Source organism: Marmota marmota, unplaced genomic scaffold (assembly GCF_001458135.2).
Source record: "Marmota marmota marmota unplaced genomic scaffold, marMar, whole genome shotgun sequence".
In the NCBI taxonomy this organism is placed as follows: Eukaryota; Metazoa; Chordata; class Mammalia; order Rodentia; family Sciuridae; genus Marmota; species Marmota marmota.
The window spans coordinates 22,479,812-22,498,978 of NW_026000221.1; the positions used below are offsets into that span (position 1 = coordinate 22,479,812).

Sequence of the window (19,167 nt, forward strand, 5' to 3'; positions counted from 1 at the left end):
CTTTTCTACTAAACCAAAGACCTGAGAACCACAGACTACAGCCCCAACCCAGTCCACCACCATTAATTCAAGTTGCCTCCGTGTTGTGAAAACAGAGTTCTCACAGGGAGACCCGCATAGGATGGATAAGGGGCAGCCACTTATTGGACAGATCAAAAAAACAGGCCTGAGTGGTGAGTGGCACCAGGGGACTCGGTCCCAACATCAGAGGAGCTGTCTCAGACGGGCACTGGGTGTCTCAAACTTACCCAGACCCTTGGCCCTGACCTCACAGATCCATCCAGACCTCCCTGGACAGTCCTATTTGGGGCTAGATGACAAAGTGATCTTCCCAGTCCCCTGCAACAAGCCCCGACACATGAATTGGTCCTGATGACCCTGCTGCCCTTTCCTGCAGCCCCAGGGCTCCTGTCAGGAGGGAGCACAGGATGAGGACAGTGTTGACCAGGTGCGAGGGACCTGGCTTTGCCTGTCAGCAGCGGGGCGACTTTAGAGAGGTCACTCTTCACCCCAGCGCCAGGCGTCAGGTCTGTCCAGTGGAAACACTGGAGGCACTGGTGGGGTGGGCAGAGAAAGGGCAGTGGACATCACCTTTAGTAAGGGGTGGTGCACACAGATGCCCAGGACCATCAGAAGAGAGAGGCCAGAGGCAACATGGTTGTCCCTTGTGTCCCTAAGGGATTGGTTCCAGGGCCCTCAGGAATACCAAGATCAGCAGACGCTCAAGCCCCCCATGATTGGCACAGAACCTTCTCCCACCCCGGCCGCTGCCCACTTTAAATCATCTCAAGATTGCTTATAACACCTCCCACGATGCGAAGGCCACGGACGTCCCTGTAGGGAGAGGCTCAGGGGATGGGGACCAGGGAGGAGGCTGCTGGAGTCCCGGGCAGTCCCGAGCTTTCTCCAGCATTTCGATCCACGATGGTTGACCCTGCAGGCGCTGGACCCACAGAGGAGGGCTGACCGTATCCACCTGTGGCTCTGAAATACTTGAGGATCTGAGGACCACGGGGGTCCTTTCCTTAGGAAACCGGACGTGAACTCCTCCAACATCAGATTTCAGGAGGGGCTGCACTTGGAAGCCCACCCTGAGCGTCTGGCTTGGGCAACTCGGGGTCCACTGGGCGAACGGGCACCTCTGGGGACAGTAACGATGAATCTGCACAATGTCCTCAAAGAGCACAGCATGGGATTAAATTTCAGGGAATTCAGAACCCCACAGGGGCCAAAAGTGAGGCTCAGGACTCCCCGTGCTCCTCTGGCTCCCCCCACCCCTGTCAGACCAGGGGGCGGGGTGGAAACTTCCAGAACCCCCATCGCCCCACAAGAGCCCACAGGGACACCTGCTCCCTGCCGTTTGCTCCATATGCAGGTCGCATGGGAACAGGTGGCTGGAATGGTCACGGCGTCTCTGGGGGCCAGCGGCTCCTCGCCGGGCCCCTGGGAACAAGTGACCTTGCCTCTCCCAACACCGCTGCCCAGGCCTGGGCTTAGGGCTGTCAGAGAGGAGCCCAGAAGTTTCAAACAGAGGGGCTTAGAGGTGTGCCACCTGCTGCTCCACCCTTTCCTGACAGTGTCCCCTCTACCAGGTCCCAAGAGACACTGCCTGCCCTCTGCCTGCGCCTCTCCAGGGCTGGGCGCTCACGGCTTCCCGCACGGGTCCTTCCTGCGTTGCGGCCTGAGGTGCTCTGGGCTGTCCTCTGGGGCTTCCTACCGTTGGCCTCCGTTCAGCCCTGGGCCCAGCCGCCCGCTCTGACGGCCTCCGCATACGTCAAGGCTCAGACTGGTTTTCTGTTAACAACCCCTCCCAGACGGGTGTCATCGTCGTGGTTGAAAACAAGTCTCTGTGAGTTCAGGTCGTCCCCAAGCAGTGACAGTACTCAGCTCTGAGGACCTACGTGTGACTGTGGCCCCCGTCCCAGGAAACGTCACACACACACAAAATTGTGCATTGATTCAATCCAACTGGAAGTTCTGATTCCCCTGAAAGTCAGTCCTAGAACCAAACACAGAACTGGAGAGCTACACCTGCTACTTGGTAGCCGCCTTTTATTTAGGTAAAAATATATGCTGGGCTCTGGGTCAGTGTGTGTGAGGCCCTGGGTTTCATTCCTAGCACTAAAAATGTAAAATGCACATGAATCTCAGAGCTAAGATCACAGACTCAACCCCTTCCAGTCTCCGGTACCATGGGTTATGAAAGTAATCATCGGGGTGAAAAGTGGGCCACTAAGACCAAAAGCTCTTCCTTACTAGCTGGAGGCTGGTCACAGACAAACCCACTTGCCTCACATAATTGGCAGCATTTTACCTCATGACAGAAAGCATTTGAACTCCATCAGCAGATACGTGGCACAGGAAATATCCTTTATTATTCTGTACACTTATATTTCTATGAAGAGAACAACTTTTAAAATAAACTCAACCAGACATAGAGAGTTGCATGACACCAAACGGCCCGTGATTCAGAGAGGACACTATTGAAACATTCCTTGTTTACACAGAAACAGAGACAGAGGGACGACAGCAGGCACCCCCGGAACGACTTCATAGTCACCAGCAAGCCCGAGTGGCCCATCAGCAGGGCTTCAGTCCTGGGACGTCCGGGGACAGAGTGGGACTCCTCAACTGGCCTCCAATACCATGGGACTCCACAGCCAGCCTCCAATTCCACAAAACAGGCCTCAAGACAAAGGGTCAGACTTTTCTTTTATTCAAACAGCAAGTGTCTTGGAAATTTGATATTTTTAAGCTCAGTAGGTCTTTGGTGACGGGATCGCTTTGGGAAGCCCTGCAGTTAGGGACATGCTGTCTTCACCATAAATTTAGCACAAGAATATTGTCATGGAGACATGCAGAGGCTTTTTTTTTTTTAAGTGAATGAGACCTTTGATTATCTGATATAATCCCTGATTTTACACACAAGGGCCTTAACACCCAAAGAAGTGAAGCCACTCACCCCAGTCCACCCAGCTAGTTAGCCACAGACCCAGGTCTGTGCAACTCTAAATGCTGTGCTATTTTCACAACGCCATAACACCCTCTCTGTTCTTTTCCATTCTGTAGCTTTCAAAAGAAATAAACAAACATATAGAGTGAATCCAGTGGGATTCTTCTAGGAAATTCCTATAGGAAATGACTTCTTTGGTGAGAATGCTCCCGTCTTACATTATCAGACTAGAAAACAAATCATACGGCAGGATATTGGCTCCCACTTGGGGAAAAAAATCCCTCTGAGAATTAAGGCAGCTTGGGGACTTTGTTCAGCAGGATATTTGGGAGGAGTTGGAAGCTCCCCTTCTCCTCGGTCTCCTTTGTGTCTAGAATGAGGACTCGCAGGTAGATGCTTAATCACAGACACCAGGTACATAGGACAGGACGGTTGAAATGGTGTCTCATATTTCATGGAAAATAATAATTCTTTAAAAATCTGGTAAAATATCCCAAGTGTCCAGTGTCATATACAGTACACAGGAGCACCCTGGTCCTGGGTGACCTCTGCTATTAAAGAAAGGTCCCAAAAAAGAAGTCAAGCGATACTCATGACCAAGCACTCCATCCCTACCCCTCAGATGGCGCGGGTGGCGAGGTGAACCCCGAGGGTCTCCCAGAGGGTCCTGTGCCCACGGCGAGGTGGTCGGATCCCTTTCTGGGTGTGTGCTCTTGTCAGCCCCGGCAAAGGGGTCTCCCAGGTGGGGTGCCCCTGTTCCAGGGGTGACTACCTTCCTCCAAAGAGGAGCAGCTGAGCGACTTCCTGCGGCAGGTGGCCAGGGGAGAGTGAGTGACAGCCTCTCCCCTCTTATCCCTTTGCCCTGGGACAGAATTTAGTGAACTTCTCTGGTCACGTCAGTCTGGGTCAGGGGAACCCCATGGCACAGGCCGATGGATGCCCAGCGCCCTGGACCGAGGGCCGACTCGACCCCTTAGGAGCTGAGACCTTGAACGTGAGCCATTGAAAGGCCTGGTCTTAGTTTGCTCACGGGGGGAACCAGGCGACAGGAACCCGCCCTGCTGTCCTCCTGGGGGCTGGGAGGCGACATGGGTGAAAGTGCTTTATTGAAAAATAAGTAAATGCCAACACCTAAGAGGAACTGTCACCATGGGAGGAGCAGCCACACCTGCTGGGTGTGGAACAGGACAGGCCGCACCTTTCACAGGGCCCAGGACACTTGGGCTGGAGCTGGCCTTTGTGAATGGAAAGACCCAAAGTCTCCTGATTTCCCTGATGCAGCAGGGACACCCTAGGGCCCTCAGGGACAAACCCGGCAGGTACAGAGGCACCCCCGTCTCAGGCCCCACCCCTTCTCCATGTGTCCCCTCCGTTCCCCCGTGTAATGCAGTGGCCTCTTTTATTTTGCCCAAAATTCTGCAGAGGGGCTCCCCTCGTCAGAACAGCAGGGCACCATCTGTGTGTCCAGCGAGGGCACAAGACACTCAGACCACAAACAGAAACCTCACAGCCACCCATCGGTTCCCACGGAACTGCAGCGAGCCACCACCAGAGGGCCCCGCTGGCTCGTTAGTGAATCCCCGGGATCTCCAAGCCACCCACGTGCTCTTGGTTGGGTGGCCAGGTGCTTGGTCCCCACCCTCCCCTCCAAGGTGCCAAGTTAGTTTATGAAGAGACGCAAAAGGGAGATTCAGGGCCAGTCCCCCTGGCTCAAGATCCCCGGCTGGGAAAGGCCTTGCAGGTGTTAGTGGACAGTGATCACCACAGCCTTTCAGGCTGTCCCTGGGCAGCCACCTGGCCCCATGAGGACAGCAGAGAGTCCTGTGAAGGAGACACACAGGTGGCTTCACTGGGTCTCTGCCTGCCCCGTTTACGTAGGAAGGTCCTAGGAACCACAGATGGGTTTGTGGGCGCCATGCCTCTGACACAGGGGACCAGCACAGGGCTTTGGGGTCTCTAGGGGTTTGCCTAGTGCAGACACCTCTGTGGAACCTGCTCTCTGTGGCTCATCCACCTGCCTCCCTGACATCCATGGCCCTGGACTATCTGAACACCAGAAGCCAGTGGAATGTTCTGGAACACACAGACACATCAAACTCAGATGAGCCAGAGGGGAAACTATGAAAGTTTCAAGATCCTCCAAAGTATCTATCTGCTGACTTCATCCAAACTCCCAAACTGAGGTTCAGCACGCTACCTGGGGTGGGTAAGAGAAAGAGGACCTGTGGACCCCGTCTCCCCTCACCAAGCTCAGCTGAGCTCTGGTTGGTTGCTTTGTTGGTTTGTTTTGTTTTTAATCTGAACAAAAGATGGTCCTCTTGCAGTTTTGGCAAACTGAGGATTTCTTCAAAGTACAAGGGAATGTGGTAGGAGATTCAGCCTGAGCCATGGAGCTCAGATTCAGGGGGCTTCCAAAGAGGTGAGTCTCCCCCTCAAATAAAGGGGGTTCCCGGAAGTCATGATCCTTTGTCCTCCTTTCCTCCTCTGCCCTGAGGCTTACCCGTCCTCCCCGCTCACAGCCCCCAGGCCAGAGGAACAGAGGCAGAACAAAAGTCAGAGCCACTCAATTCTTTGTAACTGGGAGAAGTAGAATATGGGGGTCAGAAAGGGCATCTCCAGGAGAGGAATGACAGGACAGCGTCCGGGGCAGGAGGGAAGCAGCTGCCTCTGGCCTGGACGGTGGGTTCCTCCTCCTTGGGGTCAGGTTCAGATGGCCAACCAGTGCTTCAGCTGCACAGGAAGACAGCAGACCTTTAAGACAGGGCCCAGGGGCAGGGACCAGGAGCACCCAGGGTCAGTGGGGCAGGGCACAGCAAGCAAAGGGGAGGCAGGAAAAATAGCCGGTCCCTTCAGTGCCCTCAGGGGACAGGCAGGTGGATGCCATACTTATCACTGAGGCCTGGAAGGCACAAAGGCACCTTCCCAAATATGGAAGTGTGACACAGACCCTGGCTACTCACAGGACTCCCTGATATCCAAGTCCTGGGCTTTTTTTATTTTAAGGGATATAATAGGGCTTAGGCCAGGAATGTGTTACTGATGTCCCTGCAGCTCTTTCTTCAAGATAAGACATTCTCACCTAGTTTGGGGGCACCCCATGGTGACCACTCATGGAAGGAAAATAGAGATGTAGGCAAATGTGGCATTGGGTATCCGGGGTCCAAGGACCAGAGGGCAGGAGGACGCTGGTGAAGGCAGAGGGCAGGCCCTTCTCCTCCTCCACCCATCACTACTGTCCTGGGGGCTGCGGCCACCGTCGCTGAGTTTTCTGGCTCCAGGGTCCTGCCAAAGCTGTACAGCGAGGAACAGCTGGGGCCCACCCCACCCCAAGCCTGTGCTCCTGGCTGCACCGACCTGGAACTGCCTGACGTCCCTCTCCGCCACCAGGTGGTGCTCATTCTCCGGTGTGACGCCGTAGGCCACTCTCTGTGGAGATGGAGCAGGGGGGAGCCTCAGTTTGGCCCAGGGACACCTTCCCAGCAGACAGCTGGCACCTTTAGACCTGAAGCCCCTCTTGGATCTATAGAGACACCCTCCCACTCGGTCCCCTCGGGTCCTTCATCCCGGGAACGTTTGTCAGGCCTGCTCTTGTGCTCAGGCTCTGGGGAGGCCTGCGGATGGGAGCTGGAGGAGATCCACGGGGTCCCCTGGGGACCTGACAGCCGTTAGGGGCTGGCACTGAGCCACCACATACAGGTCACTTCAAACTATGGTCGCAGTGAGTGGACAGTGAGAGACGGAGGAGGCGCCTGGGCTGGCGTGGGATCAGGGAGGGCCTCCCGAGGTGGACCCAATGCAGGGACTGAGGAGGGAGCCTGGGTCAACGGCTGACCCTCCATGACGGGAGGCCCTCCGCTCCCAACGGGTGAGGAATGAAGGTCCTGGTCCTGGCTCCCACATCCGGGGTGAAGCTGGCTGAACACGGTCCGCCCCGTGAGCCAGGATGGCGGCTGTCTGACTTTGGGATTTCAGTGTGATAAGGACCGGGATTTTCTTAATATAGTTCCTGGAACGGTGCCTGGCACACACTAGAGTCTTGATGAATACCTCTCCAGTGAGCAGATCAAGGAAGGAAGGAATGGGATCTTTGTTTTACAAAGTAAGGACATGAAGGAAAGACTACGGCCATTAGTTAATTAAAAAAAAAAGGGGGGGGGTGGATTTTCACAGTCAAATAGTGGGAATGACATAATTTCAGAACACGGGCTCCACGTCCCAGACATCCACAGGGACTTGTGCGTGTGCATGCGTGTAAAAAAGGAAAACACGTTAGAAGTCCTTGATTTAGGCTGCTCAGGTCATTATGGTCAGGAAAGAAGTACGGAAACCCAGATGACCAGATCAGTGCGCTGGGTAGGGAGAGCTGGGACATCTGCCAACTTTAGAAGGGGACCCAGAAGTGGGCCCAGCTCGGGCAGTCTGGCTGATGGATCCTTCCTGACTCCAGGGCTGAGCCTCTCCTTGCTTACAGTGGCAGGAACAGCCATGGTGACATGGTGACAGCTGGCCCAGCTCCTACGTGCTGGGCCCTGAGCTGAGGACGTCCTTTCTCCTTTAAAGGTGCACAACATGGTCCTCAGGGACAGAGGTGGACACGGAGGCTCAAGGAGATGGATAACTTGGCCAGTGAGGCAGATCTGTCTGGCCCCGGCAGCCCTGTCCTTCTGTCTCACCCCAACAGAAATGTCACTTCCCATCCCACCCCCATGACCAACCCAGAGCTCACCTCCCAAAGGGAGCCCCGCAGGCTGAGGAACTTGTAGATGATGTAGGCGGGGACCAGGACCATGGAGGACAGGGCGATGCCCCAGCCCACCCAGTTGGCCCAGGGCGGGAAGACGTAGTCGTCGTAGGTGAGCGGCTTGAAGTTGATGATGCTGACCACCACCACGAACTGGGGCGGGTACGAGGGGAGAGGGAGGAGAGCGTGGGAGGGGAGACGAGCCAGGAGAGATGAAGCAGGAGGGAGTGGATCCCAGGGAAAGGAGAGAGCGGAGGAAGAGAATCCCAGAGGGCAACTGCTGAGGTGGACTCCCACCATGTCCCCAGGCTGAGCACCCCAGGCTCCTGTCGGCACGGCTGGCCTCCAAGGCCCCGTGCCTCCTCCCCGAAAGCAAAGGTCTCCACCCCAGCCCACCCTGGGCTCCCAGCCACACAGTACGCACCAGGAGGAAGGCAGGGCTCACAAACTTCCAGCACAGTCGCCAATACAGCCCGGGCTTGAACCCCATCATCTGCTGGATGTCGTTGCTAAACCTGTCCACACCTGGGCACACGAGGGCACGCCTGTCACGGCAGTCCCTCCCCATGGCAGGCTGGACCCCCAGAGCCAGGGTATCCCCTGGGTCCCCCACCCCTGGAAGTTCTGGCTCCAAGTAGACGGCAGGACAGGGGGGTCAGAGACTGAGCCGCTGGGGCTGAGGAGACCTGGGAGGGCACTTTATTGATGCAGAGCAAGGGAAAGGAGAAACTCAAGGACAGTGTCACCTTTTATAAGCCACCCCGATTAGTGTGTAAGAGGGAAGCCAGGGCTCGGGCAGGGCAGAGGACTCGCCCCAGGCTACAGAGCCACATTGCCCTGACTCCAAAGCCCAGCTCTTTCTTCTTATTCTTTTTCTGAAAATAACAACCGTGTGCACACCCTTTTTGCATGCCCACGTATACATACGTGTATTGTGTCCCTGGCTGCAATCAGATAGAAGAGGTCAGGCTCCTACACTGCAATCACCTCCCAAGAAAAGTCAGAACAAGACTCATACTTGGGTGTCCCATAGAGGGGAAAAACAGCAATTAGCATCTGACAGTTGATCAAATGTTTTCTCAGGTTCTAGAATAAGGTTATCAGATAAAACACAAGATCCCCAGTTGAGTTTGAAAAGGAGTAGGATCAATACGTCTATGCAGCATTTGGGACATAATTTTACTAAAAAACAAAAAGGAAAAAAACATTGTCTATCTGAAATCCGAGATTAACTGGGCATTCTGTCTTTTGCCTGCTCAGCCTGACAACCCTGGGTGAGAATGAATTCCATGGGTGGGCTCAGTAACTCCTATGGGCTCCTCTTTAGACCCGGACCCTTGGTGCCTCCAGGGCCTCTGTCGCTTCCTGTTAAAGGGAGTTTGTCCAAAGAGGAGCTGGGGTCAGGGAGACGTGTTCCCCACATGAGGCCTGCCCAACGCTGGAGAGTCAGGAGGCTGCCTAGGAATGGAATGTCCTCTCACATCCTGGAGGGCCCCAGGAGCCCTGGGGACCAGAGCTGTTCACATACCATAGAACCAGGACACTCCGATGGCTTCCATCAGCACAGCAAAGAGGATGGAGGTGCCGGCTGCAAACGTGTCCAGGAGAGTCAGCACGTAGATTCCACCCTGGGGCACAGAGAGCAGGCCTGGGGCCATCGTTGGCCAGAAGAGGCCACTGACTAGTTGCATCTACCGTGTCTTACCTGTCCCCTGACCCACATGCTCAGAACCCTGTTAGGGAATGCAAGTGACAGGGTTGTGGCCCTACACATGGAACCTACCTATTTGCGTTCTAACCAAGGCCTCTGGGAGCCATGGGCTCTAGGGGTGGTGAGATGGACTTCAGAGGGGCTCTGCTGCCCCCAAATCAATAAGCAGCAGGGGAGCCTGGAGATCCTCGGGCTCAGAGGTGGAGGGTCACCCAGAGGGGGGGCCGCAGGGCTGAGGACGATGCTGGCCCCTGCTCTCAGACCCCATTGCTCCACGGGCTCAGCCCAGCCCTGCACGTGCCAGCTCCACCGCTGGGGACTGACAAGCAGTCCCGGAAGCTCCAAGTGGCCCCGAGTCCCTCCTCACCTTGGTTATGCAAAACAGGGCCAGAAGGAAAGTGCCCACAGTGACGCCCAACGTGAAGAGTTTCCGGTGTCGCTTGAGCACCTGGAAGTCGTCGGCCAGGCCCGTGATGACAGCCTCCATGCCTCCCATCTGGAGGGAACAGGTGGGTGTGGAGCAGGTGGCCCTCAGTCTGAGGCACCCTGGCCTCTCTCAAGAAGTCAGTGCGTGGTCCTACCTTCCTCCCCCTCCTCTCCTCCCTGTCCTGCCCTGCTGTCAGTCAAACTCAGACATAGAGGATGGAGGATTAAGTTGACCTGTCCACCCACCTCCAGCTGCCTGATGGCTCCCTCAGCCCCAAGGAGACTGAGGACCCCGCAGAGAGTGAAGGGCGTCCAGTGTATTCCCCAGGGGACACATTTGCATACAAAAAGGGCTTTCTAGAAATATCCACCAGAGAAGAGCTTCTAGTTTGGGCAACTTCAAAGAAGCAGTTTTTGACAAGGACTTTCAGCTGCCTTTCTAATCTATCAAGTGGTCACCTCGGACTCCAGACTCTAGGTCCGAATGGCTCTCCAATCCTATTGCTCTGGGCACACGCATCCCCTAAGGGATGAGCCACTGGCTGAAGAAGACACGGGCCACCATGCTCCTGTCCTCTCCTCTTGGCAGACATTGTCAATCAAAATCAGAATTTCTCCCCTGGGACTCAATACCTGCTCCTGGCAGATCTATCAGTTAACGGAAAGGCAGCGGGAGGAAGCTGTTTGTCACACCTCAGGCACGATGTGCAAGGGGTGGTCACAGATATAAAAAGATGTCAGGAAATCCAGTCCTGCATGTGAGCCTCACAAAAGGATCTAAGATATGTTTTTGTTGGTTGTCGATGATGAAATAGAATAAATGGGAAAGTGCTTGGTTGGACCAGAAGATGCCACCATGTCCCCTCTGCATTCAGCTCTGTCTGCACAACGAGGAATGCTCCTTTTGCAGGCTGAGTCGGGGTGACCCTCAGGGAGGCGGGTCAGGCCCAGGGATGGGGCAGATCCTGAGCAGGGTCACTCACGGAGCTGTCAAGGCCCAGGGCCAGGAGCATGATGAAAAACAAGATAGCCCAGAATGTCGATCCCGACAGGGTGGAAATGGCTTCTGGATACAGGATGAACACGAGGCCAGCTCCTGTAACACACATCAAGGTCCTGATCAATGGCTGGAACTACTGATAAGAACCGCAGGGAGCTGGGGAACATCTGCTCAAGCTCGGCCCCAGGACACTTGGTCAGTCATGTGTAGTGGGTAGTGCACACCCAAGGTCAGGAGATGACACGTGAAGCCTGTAGGACCATAAGCCACCGGGTCCCCAACCATGGACTAAAACCTCCAAAACTTGATTCAAAATAAGCCTTTCCTCTTTATAAGTTGATTTTCTCAGGTATTTTATTACAGTAACCGATAGCTGGCTAACACAGCCAGCATATCAAGGAAATTGACCTCAAACATCCAGCCAAAGAGCAGTGCCTTTGCCTAGACAGCCATAAGCTACATGAGGCAAACCCATCTCCTACACGCCATGAAGGATCCACTCTTATTTTCAAAAGCTGGTGGTCCTCAGAGTCAATTAGAGGGAGCCCTTACCCAGGTCTCAGCTTCTTTGTGGTGGTAAGAATACAGGAAGCAGTGGAGAAGGACATGGCTCCTAAAGCCAGACTGATGAATAGCTGGCATCATTGTTCACCAACTGGGTGACCTTGGTCCTTGTGCTTTGGTTGTCTTACTTTTGTCAGTCTTGTGAGCACTAAATGGAATTAAGTTCCTATGGTTTGAACGTAGAGTTGTCCCCACCAAAACTCATGCTGAGGTCCAGTCCCCAGTATAGCAATATCAAGAGGCAATGGGGACTTAAAGAGGTTACTAGGTTATTAGGATTAACATTTTTCTTGTAGGAGTGAACATTGCTCTTTAAGGACTGGATTGTTAATGGGAGAGCAGATTATTTAAAATGCTCCACACCCAGCCCTTCTTCACAGTCATTTCCCCTTCTACTTTGTGGTGAGTTGAATAGCATGTGGCCCTCACCAGAAGCTCAGTGGATGTTACTGTCACACTCTTAAATCTCTAGATCTGTGAACTCATTGAATTTCTTTTACGCATAAATCACACTGCCTCAGGTACTTTGTTATAGCAACAGAAAATGGACTTAGACATATGTAAAATGATTAGCATAGGGGCTTCCAGAGTGGGGCACTTTGAGAACTGTTCCCCCTAGTCCAACTCAGAAGAAGGTTCTGTTGCCTATCCAGGGCCCAGCGTTGCCTGGAATTCCCACTGACAGCCTCAGGAAAAGTCTATCAAGGGGACGGTTTGGAAACGCCAGCCCTCACAGTCCTACAGCCAGGGGAGGGCTTTGCAGCCAGGAATGAGGTGGCTTTCTTGGTCCCTCCTCCCTTGGCTGGAGCCAAAGTGGTCTGCTCACCCACCTTCAGTGGCAACATCCTCGATGTTGACCTTGTGTTCATGCGCCATGTAACCGAGGATGGAGAAGATGGCAAACCCAGAGATAAAGCTGGTGACACAGTTGATGGTGCTGGTCAGCAGGGCGTCCCTGGGGGAAAGAAGTGCTGCTAGTTCAAGTACCCCTGACTCTCACCCTCCAGCCCTGCCCACCACAGATCTCTGCCCATCTGTGGAATCTGCACCCTGGACCTAGCCTCAAATGCCATATCCTGGTGCCACATGGACCCCTAGTGACCTTCGCTGGGTCAGTAGCTGGTGGTGCAAGAAGTAGATGAATAGCTGTGGAGGGAATAGTTCAATGCCAGACTCTGGTATCCAACTCTTGTTGGGGAATCAGGTCATGAGGCTTCATCTTCCAAACTCTCCATGGCTCCCAAGGGTCTCCCAACGGCTCACCTTGGCATCAATTAGGGTAATTTCCCACGACTTCCAATATGTACTCCTTAAGCGAACCAGGCCAGTCACTTTGCTGGTCCCAGCCCTGGTGCATGCTGCTCCTCACCACACGTGCCTTCCACCCCAGGTCTGCCAGCCGTAGTCTATCCAAGGCCGACCACCACGCCCTTCCTTCCCCATCCTGAAACTTGCCCTGATGGCACATAGTCATCCTACTCTTTCTTGTACCAAAGACACTGTCATTCTGCTTAAGCCTCAGATGGGGTGACAGATGGACTCTGATCTGTACCCATCTCTGCAGTCCTCATAGCAGGGGGCAGCACTGAGAACTTACTGACCCAGACTGGAGCAGGTCTGACTCACTCTCCCCTCCAGTCTTACCTCTGACCCAGCCAGGCCTGATCAGCCGGGCTATTCCACCCCTGGCTGCCTGGTCATCTGACGGACAGAGCCAGGCAGCACCGTCTGCTCTGAAAGTCACACGGTGCTCCTCTGACCCATATCCAGGATCTCCTGATCCTACTGACCCCAGCTTTCCCTGATGGGTACCTCATGACCGTTTAAAAAGCATCCCGGAGTAAACACATTCATCAGGACACCACAGGTCCATCAGCATTCACAGAATTCCCAGGATGTCCACGGGAAGGAAATTTGGCTTGTCCAAGAACATCCGGACCAGACCCAGACCCCTCTTCCATCCCCACAAAGGTCTGAGCTTTTCATAGCTCGGAGAAGGAACTTACCTGTAACAGTTGTTGTCAAACTTGTTGTAACTGGCGAATGCGATCAAGACTCCAAATCCAGCCCCCAAGGAAAAGAATATCTGAGTTGCAGCATCAATCCACACCTGAAAGCGCAGACAAAAGCCGTCACCCTCTGCTGCCGACAGAACTAGAGCTCGGGGTGGACAGAAAGCCCCTGGGATGCTCTGGGACCAGGGAACGCCCCCTCTCCCAGAGACAGCGGGGGGTCTCCCTAGCATCTCCCAGCCTTGGGCAGTCAGGGGCAACCTCAGGTTGGAGGAACTCACGGCATCAGCTGAAAGCCCTTAATTTTCAAAGACAGTTTATCAGCTTCCTAGTTCTAAGCCAGGGGGTCGACAGGGCAAGAGCAGAGGGTCCTGACCACCTTAGGAGTTAAGGGGTTGACATCCACAGCAAGGGATTAATGAGTGGACTTTTCCGAGTCTAGGACAAATGGTGGCCTTGGGAAGCAATGGGGTTTATTGATCGCATCTTTGGGGTGATGCGTGCACACAGCTGGAGGCCTGAAGATATGAGCCCCTCTCCCACCTCCCTGCCAGGTTCAGCCCTGGTCAACCTCACCCCTCTAATATCGTCACCCCTCTAATATCGTCACCCCTCTTCTGTATAGTGGGGGTCATTATACCCAGTCCATAGGAACTGAGCTGCAATTCAGATTTGAATGGGGAGATTTCTGTTCTCTCCCCATCGCACAATGAGGGGGGCACTCTCACGGGGGGGGGGGGGGCTTGATCTCCACGTGTCTGAATGACTGGGGACAGCGAGACAGTTGCAGAACAAGAGGACTCATATGTTTCACGATTAACAAGGCAGATTCATGCTGGGTTACATTTCTGGAAGTTGCTAAGTCAATAGGTTTTCTCTTGGCCGTTGGTCTACAGCATGGTGATGTGCTGGGACATGGAGCGGGGCAGGAAGCACACTGGGATATATCTCTCCTAATTCTATGTTGCTGCCGCCTGCCAGGATCTTTGTGGGTTCAAATAAAAAGCGAAGAAGCCCTGGAGAACTGTGAGAAAGTTGTTGAGGTTTTCTCCCTGGTGGGGACCTGCGGGAAGAGGCTGGAAGTGATCTTGGCTGTTATTTAAAGATGCTCAAGGCACTCGGCCCCTCCAAGATGGTCTCTGCACCCATCCTCACCCACTGCCCTGGACTTCATTACCAAATTCACCCCTTCTTCATTGCAATTTGGGACTTGAGGCAGGACGGTGAGCTGGAGGAGGCTGCTGGGGGAGAGAGGTGGCAGGTCCAGGTCTCCCTGGGGGCTAAGGCTGCTCTTTCTGCTGACATGACAGGATGGTGGAAAGGCCATGGCTGGGGACTAGAGAAACAGGGAAGGGGCGACCGGGGTGGACGAGGGACCAGTTTCTCCCATCACCGTCTGCTCCTGAGAGCTCTCCCTGCCCTGGCCCAGTCGGGGTGACACTGACCGTGGCCTCCTTTAGGCGGTGGAAGTCGATGTGCAGGTAGGCGTTGATGCCGTTGGAGGCGCCGGGCAGCGTGACGCCGTGGACCAGGAGCACGAAGAGCACAAAGTACGGCAGGGTGGCCGTGATCCACACCACCTGGCAACGGACGCACGGCTGTGAGCCCCTCCATCGGCCTCCCGCTGAGGGGAGGGTGCTGGAGGGACACAGGGTCCTCTCCCAGAGAGCCAGTCAGGCCCTCCCGCCAGCTCCCTTCACCCAACACACATGCCAGGCTCCACCTCCAGGTCAGCCCCGAGCCAGACTCCAGGGACGGAACAGTGAACGGAGCTGGCACACCCGGGGAAGCTCAGAACCCGCGAGGCCATCTCCATAGTGCTGAGACGGAAGCTGAGGTCGCCATGGGCAAAGACCAGGCTCTCATAGCACAGGTGCCACCCCCTCACAAAGCCACCTCTCCTTTGAGTTGCCTCAGGTAGAACTAAGCTTATCCCCATTTTTGTGTCCACTGTTCCTGCCAGTCCTGCATGCATCCGACCACAGGTATTTTCTGGACCCAGGCAGGGTTTTAAAGATCTTCATTTTTTTTCATCCCTCCTCCTCCTCCTCCTTCTTCTTCTCCTCCCTTCTTTTTCTCCAAATTTGTTGCTTCTCCCGCTTTTCCTTTACCCCCACTTAAGCACACCCTCCGAAGCCCACTGCCCAAGCAGGTCTGTGGTTGGGCAGAAAGCAGAGTCTCTGTCCCTTCTCCATATTAACTGGAGCAGATTTGGGACAAAGACAAAGTGTCTTTTTCAGAAACGCAAAGGGGAAGAGATCATCCTCAGACTAAAAAGAGCCACTTCACTCTCCTGCCCACTCGGAGGAAGAGATTACAAAATGTGGATGCTAAGGGCTATGCAAGCCTCTTGGCTGTTCCTTGGTGCCGGTGGCCACATGTCATTGTCCCTGGGGAAGCTCTAGATAAGAATGCCTATGCTCAGTTCTCAGTCTCGGAGTTTCCGATCTAACTGGTCTGAGGTGATATCTGAACCCAGACTGAACTTCGGTGTATTTCAAAAACTTCCCAAGTGACATCAATTTCAAGGTTAAAAATCCCTGCTATAGGCAGATGCAGCTGTGGGCATCCTTGTAATAAAATACTGTACCCTGAACAGAAAATCAAGCCAGGACCAGGGTGGTCAGACCCAAGGAAGACTCAGCTGAAACAGGACAGCACACATAAATTAAAGACCAGGCGGTTCCTCCCCTCAAAAGTTCTGGCACTCTGCAGCCCCCAGGGTCTTTGCACGTCCCTTGGGAGAAAATGGAACCCTCAGTACATGACTGAGAGTCAAGTTCTTTGTCCACCTTGAAAGATAAGGGCTCAAAACAAAAATCAAGACACAGAAAATAAAGTCCTATGTTTTCCATGCCTACGCTTAAAGATGAAAATGTATTCTCTTTGTTTGTTTGTCTGTCCTTCCCACTGGACTGTCACACCTTAGAAACAAAAGTTTCAAAAAATTATGCCCAGCACCTGGCTTGAATGGGTCCTTTAAACCATTTATTGGATGAATGATTGGACAACTGGGGAGGTAAACATGACCTGGAAAGAGAGCTGTTCAATCTGGGTGGCCTCACTCAATGGCCCTGGACTTGGTCTCCCTAACCAGGACAAGTGGGTCCTTAGCATCAAACACAGAGATTCCTCCCATACCTTTGTGGGGGGCGGTCCTATCTACTATGGGCCCCTACAATTCTTGTCAGTAGCTGAAGCCCAAGCTGCCCTGCCCATCTCCACAGGTCAGAGGTAACCACACAAACTTTATTTTTTTCAAAAAAGAAAAATAAATCTTGCATTTTTTACTCCAGAGGATCTCTCCTTGGGCCTGGAGGTGGCCCTGCATTGGCCATATGTGAGGTTCCAACATGGGAACACGTCAGAGGGTGACCGAGCTGACCGTGACAACAGTCAAGCACGGAGAACAGGAGCTTGCTCTGCCCATGCACACATCTTCAAAACTAAACCATCCGAGTCTTGTTGAAGGTTCTCAGAATTGATGGCTTATATGAGTTCCACTGCCTAAGACTTTGTGTCAAAAGTGAGACTCCTAGATCCTCAGGCCATAGCTCACCCTTGCCCACAGGAGCCCTGTATGCACCTTGGTCAAACAGAGGGACATTTGGGTTCTGTCTCCATCCCAGGCCTTTCTGCTCTCAGAATTCAACTCACAATGCATCTCTGGCCACGAGAAACCAAACTCCTATTAAAAGTTTAACTTTGAGTGCAAATTTTACTTTGAGCATAAGACAATGAACAGCCCATTGGTCTTAGAAAGCATGTTCCTAGACCCCAAGGAATGTCACTTTTTTCTATCACCTGAAATTTCTTAACCGCCTGATGTTTCTGCGGATAATTCGTGAAGTTCCGGGGGTACTAAACCCAAACCAATTGCTTATCATCAAAATGAGGAGGATCTTGGTTCCAAGAAAGGAAGAACTTTTGAATGATAGAGCTCTCTAAAGGAAATGAGCTGCCCAGGAGAACAATGAGGTAAATGTACCTCACTTGAAGGTATAGAAGCCTTACAATAAATCCTGGCATTGGGAAAAGAATTGCCTAGACTCAGGTGAAGTCGGTGAACCAGCAACATCAGCATTAGCATCTCCAAGAGTTCCCAGACTCTCAAGAAAGGACAAGGAATTTGAGTTTAATCTTCACACACACTCATGTTAGAGAAGCTCCTGATCTACTCTAAGGCCTAATAGAGAACATAAATGTCCATACCGCATTAATTTAACCTTTACTGACTTAGAATTTGTGGACCTCTGAACTGGGTCTCAGGGACATTTTCATTAATAATGAAGGCACAGTTTTTTTTTAAAAAAGACTTATGGGGTGTGCGCTATGCACTGATGTTACTCAAGAAAACACTGAGCTACACGTATTTTGGTACATGTGTGGCTCATATGCAAATGATGTTGTTCATCACAACTGGGTCCAAACAAGTTACCAAGGCAAGCCAGGACCAGCCTGAATTGAGACAGTAGTGGGAAGGCTTGGCGAGAATTATGACTTGAATATGAAAGTAACAGGGCTATTTTTTAATTTAAATATTCTAGAGCTCAGGTTTCCTTTGAATTGATCTGGCTTTCTCTCTTCCCAGTAGCACCATCTCTGCTTGAATTCAGGAGGTGCTCCATCTAGGGCCACCCCCCAAACAGCCCAAAAGCTGGCAGTGAAGTGGGTGAGTGACGCTGATCAACTCCAATGTCTTGGTTTCTCTCCAGGGAAGGGGAGCCTGAGGTCTGAGTCCAATATGTTCACAGAGTAGACAGGTGCGAGAGATCCAGAAAGAGGGTGGGGCTCCGGCATAGCAAGCCCTGCTCAGGCCTCACCTTCCACCCTGAGGTGCCAGATGGGCCAACCTAGTTGTCATCGGGTGTGTGGCCTGGCATAATCCCTGTCCCATTCAGACCTGCTTCCACCATCTCCGGGGCCCAGGAGTCAGCATCTTCTGAATCCCAGCCTCCACTTGCCCAGATGGGAAGTGTGTGCATTCATGATTCACCTCAGGCAGGCTCTGCAGCCGAGGAAGGCTGCTAAGAAAAGCTGTGTGCTGTTCCAGACATCGTCCGGGAAGAGATAAGCAACATTCTTGGTTTCCTCCTGAGCCACTTTATAAAAACTATTAAGAACAGGGCACAGGAATGTCCTAAGCAAAGCTGCTTGTTCTAAAAATCTTCCCCACGGACGGCCTGGGGCCTCTGCCTGCTCAAGTGCCAGAACACTGGGGGACTTGCGCAGAGTGTGGGCTGTGGCTTCAGCGGATGCATACAAGGGGGGACTCATATTCCCCGCTCCTCCTGTTTCCACATGGGGGACTTCCCTGGGGTGACACAACCATCCCGCCCTTCATTACACTCCTCCTCCTCGCCTCTGAAAGTGCATTTGGCAAGAGAAACTGATCATGCGCCTCCTGGCCTCTCTGTAGCATCCAGTTGGCTGGCTGTAGACAGCTTGTGCTCTGCTCTGGCCAAGTTCCAAGCTGAATGGTGCAGGCTGCACCCCTTTGGCAGGGGCTGTGGGGAACTTAATCTTGGCCTGCGGTATTAGAAGCCTGTGGTGACCCCACACATGGGCCAGTAGACTATACTTCTGTCGTTCACAGGGATAGATTGTGACTCTGCCGTGGGCCTCTGCGGAGGCCAGGAGAGTCCTGCTCTGGTAGCTAGAGAGTTACAGAAAGCACTAACTCAGGCTGGGCTGGGGCTTCCACACCTCTGTGGCTTTGTTCATGAGGATCCTTCCATAGAGAACCTCTTCCTTCCTCCT

General features: G+C 53.3%; 1 protein-coding gene across 1 annotated transcript in view; it reads right to left on the reverse strand.

Moving 5' to 3' along the window:
- Positions 1 to 5,506: 5,506 nt before the first annotated feature.
- Positions 5,507 to 19,167, reverse strand: part of Slc6a2 (solute carrier family 6 member 2) — a 30,729-nt gene continuing 17,068 nt past the window's right edge. Inside the window, exons 5-14 of the mRNA XM_015488726.2 lie at positions 14,853 to 14,987; positions 13,402 to 13,505; positions 12,226 to 12,350; positions 10,815 to 10,927; positions 9,773 to 9,901; positions 9,223 to 9,322; positions 8,119 to 8,219; positions 7,680 to 7,847; positions 6,308 to 6,379; positions 5,507 to 5,683 (exon numbers count right to left, since the gene is read on the reverse strand). Of these exons, the coding sequence (XP_015344212.2) occupies positions 5,660 to 5,683; positions 6,308 to 6,379; positions 7,680 to 7,847; positions 8,119 to 8,219; positions 9,223 to 9,322; positions 9,773 to 9,901; positions 10,815 to 10,927; positions 12,226 to 12,350; positions 13,402 to 13,505; positions 14,853 to 14,987 (1,071 nt within the window). The 3' untranslated portion in view covers positions 5,507 to 5,659. The remainder of the gene's footprint in view (positions 5,684 to 6,307; positions 6,380 to 7,679; positions 7,848 to 8,118; positions 8,220 to 9,222; positions 9,323 to 9,772; positions 9,902 to 10,814; positions 10,928 to 12,225; positions 12,351 to 13,401; positions 13,506 to 14,852; positions 14,988 to 19,167) is intronic.